This window comes from Taudactylus pleione, unplaced genomic scaffold (genome assembly GCF_031769625.1).
Source record: "Taudactylus pleione unplaced genomic scaffold, aTauple2 ptg000054l, whole genome shotgun sequence".
NCBI lineage: Eukaryota > Metazoa > Chordata > Amphibia > Anura > Myobatrachidae > Taudactylus > Taudactylus pleione.
In genome coordinates, this window is record NW_028284456.1 from 9,489,534 (window position 1) to 9,501,882 (window position 12,349).

Sequence of the window (12,349 nt, forward strand, 5' to 3'; positions counted from 1 at the left end):
GCTGCAGCGTGGAGCCAGGTTCTAACCTGCGCTTCCACTACCCCCCTGGGACAGCAGGACCGCGGCAGAGCGGTAGCGCTGCGGCGTCCCATGGGTTAAATGCATGCCAGGGGAGCGCGCCTTCCCTGTCTCACAGCCGGCGCCTCCCCCGCTGCACACAGCCCTCTCTGCACACGCTGACTGGTCCTGTGTCAGCGCTCCTCCCCCAGGCCGGACTCCCCTCTGCTCCTCAGTGGCCATCTTTGGAAGAAGCATGGTGAGCGCTGCTGGACGCTGAAGAACGGTGGCATCATGGTCTGGGTCCCCCTGCATACCTCTCCTCCATTGGATAAGGTCTGTGTATGCAGCGCTGTGTCCTACCAGGCTCTGAGTCTGTGTAGTTGAGGATCAGCGCTGATAGTGCAGGAATTGATTTCTTTGCATTGTATGTGACCTATGCTAGTGTCTGCTGCCTGTACTTTCATTTTCTATCTGTCAGCATTTAACTGTCCCTGTTCTTTCTGCTAAAGCCCTTGCGGTGCGGTGCTTGCAGGGTGGTCTCACACTATACTAACGAGTATCAGTGAGAGGGGTCACATACTTACCATTATGTCTGAAAGTGATTTTCCTCTCCAGCTTTTATGTACTACATGCAAGGTACCTATAGCGGAGGGGAACGGCAGTGCGGAAGGACTATGTCGACGGTGTTATTCGTTGACGCGACCGATTACGGTCACGGCTCCGGTACAGGAGCCGCCCTGGGCTTGTTTTGCCAAAGCGCTTACAACCCTCGTGGGCCAGTTAGCTCCGCAGCCTGCCCTCACTCAGATGGGTTTGTCCCAGCAGTCAGTGGTGTCGTCACCCATGCAGGGTTTCCCAAGACAATTGATGGTACCCCACAGTCTCCCTATTTCCCCTCCTCAGGTCTCTCATGAGCCTGCGTGGGTTAATTCATTAACAAGCTCTGTACAGCAGTTGTCAGAAGTGTTACAAGCGGAGTCTGTGATGCGGCCGGTGGCGTCTCTGTCTGCTCCTTATGAGGATGACGACGGGACGTCCGATGATGGGGAGATTCTGGATCTTTCTGACCAGGAAACTTCCCGCCCTAAAGAGTCGGACGCTAAGTCTAAGGTGTATATGCCTGGCCTTATTCATGCAGTCCGTACTGCTTTAGTTATTGAGGATGAGGAGCCTCCGGTTTCAAAGTCCAAATACGCCTTTTTCAAAGATGTTAAAGGAGATACCACAGTGTTTCCTCTTTCGGGGCAATTAGTTGACCACCTAGAGGAAGCGTGGAAACAGCCAGGCAAACGATATCAACCTCAAAGGCGTTTAGCAGTGGCGTATCCGTTTGCGGACAATTATTTTGCAAAGTGGGAATCCCCTCCTCAGGTGGATTCTCATGTTATACGCCTTGTCCGTAGTGCCACATTACCCATGCCATCCATGTCCTCCCTTAAGGATGCTACGGACCGCAAGGTGGAGATCTGCCTGAAGTCCGTCTATTCCCTTGCGGGGGGGACTGCGCGGCCGGCTATGGCCATTTGCTGGGTTGCCCGAGCTATGGAGCGCTGGGCTGATACGTTGGAGGCGTCCTTCGATTCCGACTGTTCGGCTGAGCAGACGGAGTTGATCGGCAATTTCCGGGATTCGGCCACTTATATCAACGAAGCGGCCTTGGATGTTAGTACCCTGGCGTCTCGAATTTCTTCGGCAGCTGTGGCTGCTCGTCGCACCTTGTGGTTGCGATCCTGGAAGGCGGACGCTGATTCCAAAAGGGTTTGGAGGCGTTGCCTTTTAACGGAGAAGTTCTCTTCGGTCCGGACCTGGACAAAATTGTAGCCACGCTGGCGGCAGCTAAATCGGCATGTCTCCCGTCGGTTGCTGTTCCTTCTCGTTCAGGTACTCCGTCCTTTCGGTCTTATAGGGTCCAGGGTAGGCCTAAGACACAGTCCTTTCCCCGACAAGCTGGCCCCAAGAAATCGGCCAAGCCACGGAAGCAGGCCTGGAGTACCAGACGTCCGGCCCCTAAGCCAGATGACAAGCCTGCGGCCTGACGGTCCGGGCCTCCCTTTGGGGGATACCAAAGTGGGAGGCCGCCTGCTGCAGTTCGCCCGGTGTTGGTCGGTCACCACGACAGACACTTGGGTTCTCGAGGTGGTCTCACACGGGTATGCCCTCTCCTTCCGGCACAGACCTCCGGCTCGATTCTTCACCACGGGTCTACCATCAGACCGGAACAAAGCCACGGAGCTGCGGAAAGTTTTGCACACTATGCTCCAGGCTGGAGTTATAGTGTGCCCGTTCCATTCTCCCAGAACGGCCAGGGTTTCTATTCCAATCTCTTTTTGGTGCAGAAACCCAATGGGTCGTTTCGTCCGATTCTCAACCTCAAAGCTCTCAACAAATCTTTGCGGGTACCGAAGTTTCGGATGGAGACCCTACGGTCCATCATTCTGGCGCTGGAACCTGGGGACTACATGGTGTCATTGGACATACAGGACGCTTACCTGCATGTCCCTATTCTTTTGCGCCATCAGCGGTTCCTCAGGCTTGCAATCCGCAGCGACCACTTTGAGTTCCGGGCGTTACCTTTTGGCCTGGTGACAGCACCACGTGTTTTCACCAAGGTGATGGCGGTCCGCATGTTGCAGGGGGTCCGCATGTTGCCGTACTTGGACGATCTTCTATTAGTGGCAGGATCTCCGGAGCTCCTTCTGCTCCACTTGGACCTGACCATTGCGCTACTGCAACGGCACGGCTGGTTAATAAACTGGCAGAAGTCCACCCTGGTCCCGTCTCAGCGGATTCTGCACCTCGGAGCCTTATTGGACTCGGGACAGCAAAGGATCTTTGTGACGGGGGAAAAGATCTCTGCCTTACAGTCGAGGGTGCGCAGTTGTGGCTGCTCTGCAGAGCCGCCGGGTGTCTCTACACTCGGCGATGAGGTTACTGGGCTCCATGGTGTCGGTGTTCGACATGGTGGAATATGCCCAGTTTCACTCCAGACCTCTGCAGCACCTGATCCTGTCCAAGTGGAATGGACTGCCTCAGTCTCTAAAATCCCAGACGATAGTGCTCACTCCGGAGGTTCGCCTGTCCCTTGCCTGGTGGTTGCAGGCGACCCATCTCAACAAGGGTCGTCCGTTCTGGGTGGCGAATTGGGTCCTGTTGACGATGGACGCTAGTCTTCGGGGCTGGGGAGCAGTTTCTGGTCCACCCTTGTTCCAAGGCAGGTGGACTCCGGCAGAAGCAGAGCTTCCAATAAACATCTTGGAAGTCCGAGTGGTGTTCAACGCTCTCCAGCAGGCACGTCGGGTTCTCCAAGGTCACCCAGTGCAGGTCCAGTCGGACAACGGTACCACCGTGGCCTACATAAACCGGCAAGGAGGAACCCGAAGTCGGGCGGCTCTCGTAGAGGTGTCTCGGATCCTGGTATGGGCGGAGCGCAATCTTCCGGCCATATCAGCTGTCTTCATCCCGGGAGTGCTAAACTGGGAGGCGGTCTTTCTCAGTCGCCAGGACGTTCATCCGGGAGAATAGTCCCTGCACCCGGACGTTTTTCAACTGCTGGTGGACAGGTGGGGTCTTCCAGAGATCGACCTCATGGCGTCACGGCACAACAACAAGTTGCCGGTGTACGGATCTCGCACAAGAGACGAAGAGGCGTCTCTGGTGGATGCTCTGTCCGTCCGGTGGACGTTCCGGTTTTCTTATCTCTTTGCGCCGGTTTCCCTTCTTCCACGGGTAATCCGGAAATTCAAACAGGAAGGAGGGATGCTCCTGTTGATAGCTCCCGCATGGCCCAGACGGCACTGGTTCTCAGACCTTCAGGGTCTGTCCGTGGACAGTCCTCTGCGGTTGCCGCTACGTCCGGACCTTCTGTCACAGGGTCCTTGTCTTCACCCGGACCTGACTCGGCTGTCTTTGACGGCGTGGCTGTTGAGGCGGCCATGTTAAGGTCCAGGGGGTTTTCCAGCTCTGTAGTGTGTACCATGCTCAGAGCTCGGAAACCGTCTTCCGCGAGAATATACCATCGCGTGTGGCATACGTTCTTCCAGTGGTGTCGGCCAAGAGGTTATGCACCGCGGGAGTTTCGTCTGTCTCGGGTTCTCGCCTTCCTGCAAGCGGGACTAGACCATGGGCTTCGCCTTGCTTCTTTGAAGGTGCAGGTTTCGGCCCTGTCTGTCTGGTTCCATCGTAGGATTGCTACAATCCCGGATGTGCGCACCTTTATGCAAGGTGTTCTACGCATTCAGCCACCCTTTGTTCCACCTGTGGCGCCTTGGGATTTGGCTGTGGTCCTGAGGGCTCTCCAGGGACCGTCGTTTGAACCACTGGGCTCAGTGGATCTTAAATGGCTAACAGCTAAGACTGTTTTCATTCTGGCCATAGCTTCGGCCAGACGTGTTTCTGATTTAGGGGCTCTTTCTTGTAGACCCCCTTTCTTGATTTTTCATGGGAACAGGGCAGTGCTAAGCACTCGTCCTGAATTTCTTCCCAAAGTTGTTTCCCAGTTTCATGTTAACGAGGAAATAGTTGTTCCGGCCTTTAACTCACCTGGCCTTTCAGTGGGTGAGGCCACATTGGATGTTGTGCGGGCCTTAAGGACTTATGTTGACCACACTTCTTCGTTTAGGAAGTCGCACGCCTTGTTTGTCCTCTATGGCTTCCGTAAAAAGGGTTGGCCTGCTTCAAAGCAAACTTTGGCAGCGTCGATCCGTATGGCTATTTCTGAAGCTTATCTTCATGAAGGTCTGCCGGTTCCTCCTTCTGTGAAGGCTCATTCCACTAGGTCTGTGGGTCCTTCGTGGGCAGCTCGACGTGGTGCCTCTGCAGTCCAGATCTGCAAGGCTGCTACGTGGTCCTCTGTCCATACCTTCGTGAGGTATTACAGGTTTGACACCTTCGCCTCTCAGGATGCTTCCTTCGGGCGGCGGATTCTCCTTTCAGCACAGGAGCGTTCCCACCCTTAAAGGATACTGCTTTGGGACATCCCCAAGGTATCCTGTGGATACCCTATGGACCCTGAAGTAGAAAATATGAGATATGGTAAGAACTTACCTTTGTTATCTCTATTTCTACGAAGTCCATAGGGTTCCACAGGACTCCCGCCCTGTCGCACCTGTGGTGCAGATGGGCTTTACTCTGGTCACCGGTTTTTCCGTCTCCCTCTGGTGAGAATGTGATTCTTGTGTGTGTCCAGATCTTTTTTTCTCTCTCTTCCTTCTCCTCCTCCGGCCTATGGCTTGGTAACTAACTGAGATGCCTTGGCTCGGGGGCGGGGTATAGGGGGGGACCCTAGTGCATCCTGGGAGGACTGAAAACTTAACTCTATGGTGCCCGATGCCTGACGTCATCACCTATACCCCAAGGTATCCTGTGGAACCCTATGGACTTCGTAGAAATAGAGATAACAAAGGTAAGTTCTTACCATATCTCATATTTTAGAACACCCCAAAAATTACTTTGAAAAAGGGGGTGAAAAAGTACAAAGTTGGGGGACAAACTTAAAAACACTCCAGGGGTGTCCCCAAGTATGTCCCAGGTGTTTTTCAAATTGCAGGTGCTTACGGCAGGTGGATTTTGTATTATTTTTAAACTTAATTTTAGCAACTTTAAAATATGCTTCCACCCATTTTCGTGTACCCCAAATTTGCTGGGACTACTTATTTTCTGCAAAAAAAACTTACTTAAGGCTATTCTTCGCCACTTTTGCAAAGACGCTAATTATCAGCTATTGCGATCATTTAAGTACCCCAAATACCTTCAGCAGTCCCATTCGGGGGTATCTATAGTGATCCCCAATGTCAGTCCATCTTTTAGGGGGTGTCAGGCTGATTTCTCCAAACCTGACAGGACTTTTCGCCAGTTCCGAATTCGCCGGGTCCCGTTTTCGATGATTTCTAATTGAATACGGGGATATGCTTGAACGAGCGTGATACTTTTCCGCGTTGGAAAACCAGAGATGTCGGCGAAAAGTCCATCATGTGAAAAGTACGGGACTTTTCGCACCTAATTGTGTTTGCCTCTAAATGTAATGTAAAAATAGCAAAAATGTCACAGTATACCAGATTTGTAATAATTGTTTCTTTTGAGCAGCAAGCTGTAGACAGTGCTGTGGAGGCTGAAACCACTCCTTCTGTCACAGTAAAGGTATTTCCACAATAGTAGTTTGTTTACAAGCTTCTCTATAAGTAGATACCAAGAGGCATATTTATCAACAAATTTTTGCGCGAGAGTAAAAGTGTTTTTGGTAGGCACCCACAATTATTAAGCTTCCCCGGGATACATCTGGGCTGTACCCCATAGGTTGGTGAATTTACCAAGGGTAGCTAATGCCATATTCAGATGGCGTTTGTCATTGTAGCTTATGGGCTACAATCTGCAATATTTTCAGAGAGAGGGATTCATAGGATCCCTACCCAGCAATGGCCACTTGCACATGCATCGTCAGCAGAGTGCACATGCGTACTAACGCGGCAGGGTCCTGAAGCCATCACTTCTAACACATGGCCTGGAACGAGCTCCTATGGTAACCCATGTCCCCTGCATGTGTTTTTTAATAAATGTGTGACAATTACTTATCGCCGCATCCATATGACTGCACCACCGCTATATCTAGCTGTCATTATTATCGGTGCATGTCTGCACCAGACCTATCCTTGGTACATGAGAGCCTATAAAATCAGATGGATCTCTTTGTATGCACCACTCAGCATAGCCTGCAATTCTATGTACATGCCCTTGACCCACTATGTGAGGACACCCCATTGCTACCCAGTTACACCCATTCAGCTGCAAGTGGCGATGTGACTAAGATGTGTACACAGGGCTACAGAGTTATATATGGAGTAAATATGCAGTATGGTGCGTCCTAGTCCCATCGCATTGCGACCAAGACGCATTTCCAGCAAAAAATGTGCCCCACGCTAGAAGAAATGTACAGGACCTGGTGGCTCACTCACGCCAAGCATCTCGCGCCGCGTGGCACGTTGAGGCTAGATGTATGAGGACACATCTGTAGGTTAAAAAAAAAATTTAAATTATGAATCAGATAAAGCTTAGCTTTTCCATTACAATTTCAGTAACTTCATTAGTATTTATTGTGTGTATGAATTACCTAATATACAGTCAGTTTAGAGCATCTCGTTATATAGGACACAGGGAAAGTCATTCACACAAGGTTTGGCCTCTCAAGATTAATATAATTGCCCCCCTGAGCAACTGATCCAACACGTCAGCTTTCGTTATTTTAACTAACATGGTGGAGAGCCGGATGCCATATATATAATTTTTTTATTTAATTAAATTTAGGTATGAAGAAGCATGTTGAATTCAACAATCTCCAAATACATAAATATACACAGATATCTGTAGTGCAGAACTTATTTTAGATGTTTTTCACATACACTTACACCACATTCAACATCCTATAGTCATAAATCAGGAATGGCAGCAAAAAATGCTAGATAAATAGATTCTTATTAAATTGTTCTGAAATGTCAGAGATTATATATAAAGGGTAAATAAGGTGAGTGTATGCACTGAGTATAAGGAGACTCTGGGAATCTCCAGAAAATGCAAAGGGTGTTTATTTTCCAAAACATGTAAGCAACTAAGAAAGAAGCGTTATAAGAGAACTGATTATTACCGTGATAACTTATTACCTGTAATCTTAAACTTTCTTATTTCCTGATATTTTGTATGATTTATTCCAACTCTAGTAAAGAGTTGGAAAACTACCTTAATTGTGATTCATTGTACCTCAACTTTTGCCTGCATGTTCTCAGGAAATAATACACAGTTCACTTCACTCGTACCATTTCCTGTTTGTACATAGTCATTTGTACAACAGTGCCAAAATGTCCTGCCAAAATCCTACCCCTGGTAGATGAATAAAGACTTAAAAGTTCTATGTAAATGCACCTTGTCATTTGCAGAATGACAAAAGGTAATGTGATAGAAGAGGCTTGAATTTGCATGCAGTTGTGCGGTTTATTGGCATAGACAGTTTTCCAAGGGTATATTTTAAACTCTGTAGACCTGATTCAGAGTCGCATGCAAAACAGCCACAGCTGGGATTGTTCACACTGCACATGCATCAGAGGCCGCCCAAGGTGAGCATTCACATTTCTGCTGATCTGCGGGGTATTCAAAGTAGCGTTGAAGTCAACACTTGCAACTAAATGGATGTAACTGGATGACAACAGGGCATTGGCACTTAGTATAAGTTTGCAGTGTGTGTGTAAACGTAGTTGCCTAGAGGTAAGCATATGCACAGAGCTAGCAATTTAAGACTGATCCATACTTGCCAACCCTCCCTCATTGTCAGGGAGACTCCCTGAAATAGCCGCAATCTCCCTGTCTCCCTGAAGAGTCTACCAATCTCCCTCATTTCACCTTACCCTCATTATGACACTGTTATATAAAAGAAAAAACAGAGATATATACATTCAAATGGGATCATTAGTATAATTTCCCTGCATTGGTTATAAGGCACAATGATCCCTATGGTTACATGTATGTTCTGAGAAGTATCAGTATATTTTCATCAACAATTAGATCTTACTAACTGCTTTGGGGCTCATTTACATGTGGATGCAAATCAATTTTATGACACGCCTCTCAGATGTAGCAGTACACGCCCAGTTTAACGCGCGCTTGTAGGTGTTGCTTTCACAATCTCCCTGAAATGCTTTTTCAAAAGTAGGCAAGTATGGACTGATCCCTTGCACTCTGGATTGGATGGTGCAAAAGCATGCTAATAGTTATGCCTGCTCTTACAAACGGATGTATAGGGTTGGCATGGGCAGCTCTGTATGCAGGTGGAAATCTGCAGCTATTTTCAATTATGCAATAGGACCTTAGGGCCTGATTCAGAGCCGCACGCTATTTGCGCTTGCTCGGTCAGAAAAAGGGGCCGGCTATTTAAATTGAGCGCTCGCTCTTTGCGATCTGTTGACGCCTCTATGTCTGAGCGAGCGAACGAAACATGCGCTCGCTATTTTGTAAAGATGCCCCCTGGCCGCTCGCATCCTACCTCATCTCCACTATTTATTTGATTAATCGAGTACATCGAAAGGCATCTGAACTGCTCGCAGTGCTTGTGGTAGGTTTATCCTACCGCAATCATGCAAACAGTTCAGGCTAAGAGACAACCAAGTGACGTGGCCGATGACGCTGCTTTGTTAATTATGCACACCCTTAAAACGCCCGTTTTGACCATTTGGCACGCCTGCGTTCGGATCTCCACTCCCCGTTTTCAAGCACCTTCCCCTGTTACCACCCACAAACGCCTCATCCTGTAACTCAAATTAGCAGGCACTCGCTATTTGGCGAGCGCTCGATTTCCGATCGCACTGACTGGTTGGCGCATGCGCATTACGACCCATACGCATGCGCAGTTGTGCGTATATATCGCTCGGAGCGAACGAGCGGCCGCTTACGAGCGGCTCTGAATCAGGCCCTTAGTTATGGCAGCTTTGAATCAGACCCAGTGTGTATTTTAACATTTAGGAGATTTAATCAAATGTGTGATATGTTATAGAAAAAAAAAAAAGGATAAAAAGATGTGGAATTAAAAATAAAAAAAAATAACGTATCTTTCTAACATATGTAACTCATTATCACCTAAAAGACGTCTATTAGACCTTTACTGCTTCTGATTTTACAGTATAATACAAATATTAAGATAATAATGGTCCATAAGAACTCCAAAAACCATGCATCCTCAATGTGTGCAAGTAAATCCAGCAGCTCACTAAGCACATTCCCGAAACAGTACAAATATCACATCAAAGTCCAACCTGCTACCTTAGACCAACCCTTTTATTAATTTAAATAATTACATTTTCCTCCTAAAGGCTGCTCATTTATTGTTTCATTTAATTAATATATCTATTTTTTTATGCAAGACTACAGTAGGTGCACTTTTGTGCCTAATCATATTTCACAAAGAACAAGCTCAATCCTAACAACTCCTTACAGTGGCTGGATACACATGGTGCACCCCTGCCTGTGCTGCCATCTTGGTTCACATGATCATACCTAATACATATGCACAAGAGTAGGCACGAAATGCCACAACACATATGATCAGTGGTTTACCACTGTATGGCAAAAGACATTACAGCCTTTGGTCATATACACATTCTTTGTTCTACTACAAATTGGAGCTTGTCAGCAACTGGACAGTCTTTTAATTATTTATGCCTCTTAGTTGTTTTTTCGATAATGTTTTCAGTCCACCTCAGGATTACATTTCCTAAATTCAGTTTTGCGGTAGGACAATGAAGTAATGAGTTGTCTCAAGAGTTAATCATTATGTTTTCACTCACCCCAATATCATTTTTGTGCCCCTACCAGTCTTGCAACTCACCATCAGTTTATATGAAAATAGTCTAAAATACAACATTAGCCTATTTAATTTTTCTTAAATACAACAGTTTTCTAGTTCACTTATTGAGTATTTCCAAGTCTTATGGCTAGGGATGTAGTTGAAATCCCCGGCTGTCGGGATGCTGGCGCTCAGAATGCCGGCGCCAGAAACCCGAAACCAGTCAGAATCCCAGCGCCGGCATCCTGACGGTAAGTACTGGGATTAGGGGGAGGGTTAGAGTTAGGCACTAGGTGGGAAGGTTAGGGTTAAGCACTAGGAGGGGAGTGTTAGGTTTAGGCACTAGGGGGGAGGTTAAGTTTAGGGTGTGGCGAGGGAGGGTTAGGATACTTACCGACAGATGTCAGTATCCTAACCCTGTCGGGATGCCGGCATCAGAATTCTGTCCCGAGCGCCGTTATCCGGTACCCAACCGTTATGGCTATGGTGGATTTAGATGCTGAAACATACTGACAGTACTATAATAGTCATGCTCACTGCCAGAACTTCAAACTTGTTTTTGGTTCATAGTTACTATATGCTGTTTTTGTGTTCATATATTGCAGTCAATTATTTTTTTATTAATTTCAATACTATCTCAGTTTGGTTCAAAACATATTAATGTTTTTTTTGTATTCATGATTGAAAATGAGCTCACCAGCATTGTAAATTTACATTTCTGAAGTTTGCATCTTAAAAGCCCTTTGCTAAAATCTTGTTTTCTAATTTCTTGTTTAGTTCTGTGTACGGAGCAGACTGCATGTGCAGAAGACTGTGCTATCCATAAGCGTCCCTCCATTTTTAGCTCTTACTCAGGATCAATTCATTTTTAATTCTCTTGGTGAGTAAAGGACAAACGGATCCCTCATTGTGTTATTAAAGGGTGTGAACCATGCTGGTAATATTTATAGGTAACAATGTAAATGCTATGCTGTCTTTCTTATGAGTTTTTTTTTTCAACAATACTTTTTAGGTTTACCTAGCTAAGCCTAAAGGGTATTTTTTTTTGTCTATGAATAGAATAATTACCAGACATAAGGCTACTGTAGAGATGTGTGCTCAGTCACAGTCTGGAGTCTTGCTGTGCCAAAAACTTCAGTTCGCAAACTGAACTGCTTATTTCTAATGCTGATGCAGTTCCTCAGCTTTTGAGAAAACCGAACACAGCCGAACTTTGGGATACCGAGACGAACAGAGTCCCAGTTTGGAATCACTATGGGGTTCCGAGTAGAACAGAGTCCTGACTCGGGTCTGATTTAGAAACCTGATCTCGCGTTATTTTGGATTGCAATTTAGGGCCGTATTCAATTAGCGGCGAAAAGCCGGCATCTGCGAAATGACGTCGCGGATGACGTCATTTCGCCAGGCGGAAAATTATTACCGTATTCAATTGCATCCGCTTTTAGCAGACGCGAAAACGCAATGCAATGTAATATGCGAAAAAGATTCGCCTATGAATAGGTGACGGAAAAAAGTGCAAAATTGCTATTTTGGGATGCAAAGGTGGGGAAACCACTCAGCACCCTTGAGACAGCCCCAAAGGATAATTGCATAACCTCCCCCCCCCCCCAAAAAAAAGGAACACCCCAAAAAATTACTTTGTAAACTTAAAAACTAGTGAAAGACTTTAGGGGGGTCTGCGAGTAGGGGGTGAGGTGTTTTTTTGATTGCAGGTGCTTGCTGAAGGTGCGTTTTTGGCAGCACTTAAAACTTGACTTTAGCGCAGTGGTTCCCAAACTGTGCACTGTACCTCAGGTTGGTGGTCCAGCACCAAATCAAATTCTTCATGGTCAATGTACTGTAATGTAAATATGTGGACAAACAGAAGTACAAACCTGTCCCCCAACACATAACTGACCCTAAGGATGACAGGTCAGCACAATTTACTTCACTTTACTACTTTACTACATTTTTTCTGAACTTCTCAATAACAAACTTTTGGCTTAGGGGTGCCGTGAAAATAATGCTGATACTCTAGGGTGCCGCGATTCC

General features: G+C 47.0%; 1 protein-coding gene across 3 annotated transcripts in view; it reads left to right on the forward strand.

Annotated features, from left to right (window-relative positions):
* BBS9 (Bardet-Biedl syndrome 9) overlaps positions 1-12,349 on the forward strand; it is a 538,001-nt gene that overhangs the window by 148,733 nt on the left and 376,919 nt on the right. For all 3 annotated transcript variants that reach the window (XM_088464415.1, XM_088464417.1, XM_088464416.1), the window contains exons 13-14: positions 6,082-6,135; positions 11,096-11,198. In XM_088464415.1, the coding sequence (XP_088320541.1) occupies positions 6,082-6,135; positions 11,096-11,198 (157 nt within the window). The remainder of the gene's footprint in view (positions 1-6,081; positions 6,136-11,095; positions 11,199-12,349) is intronic.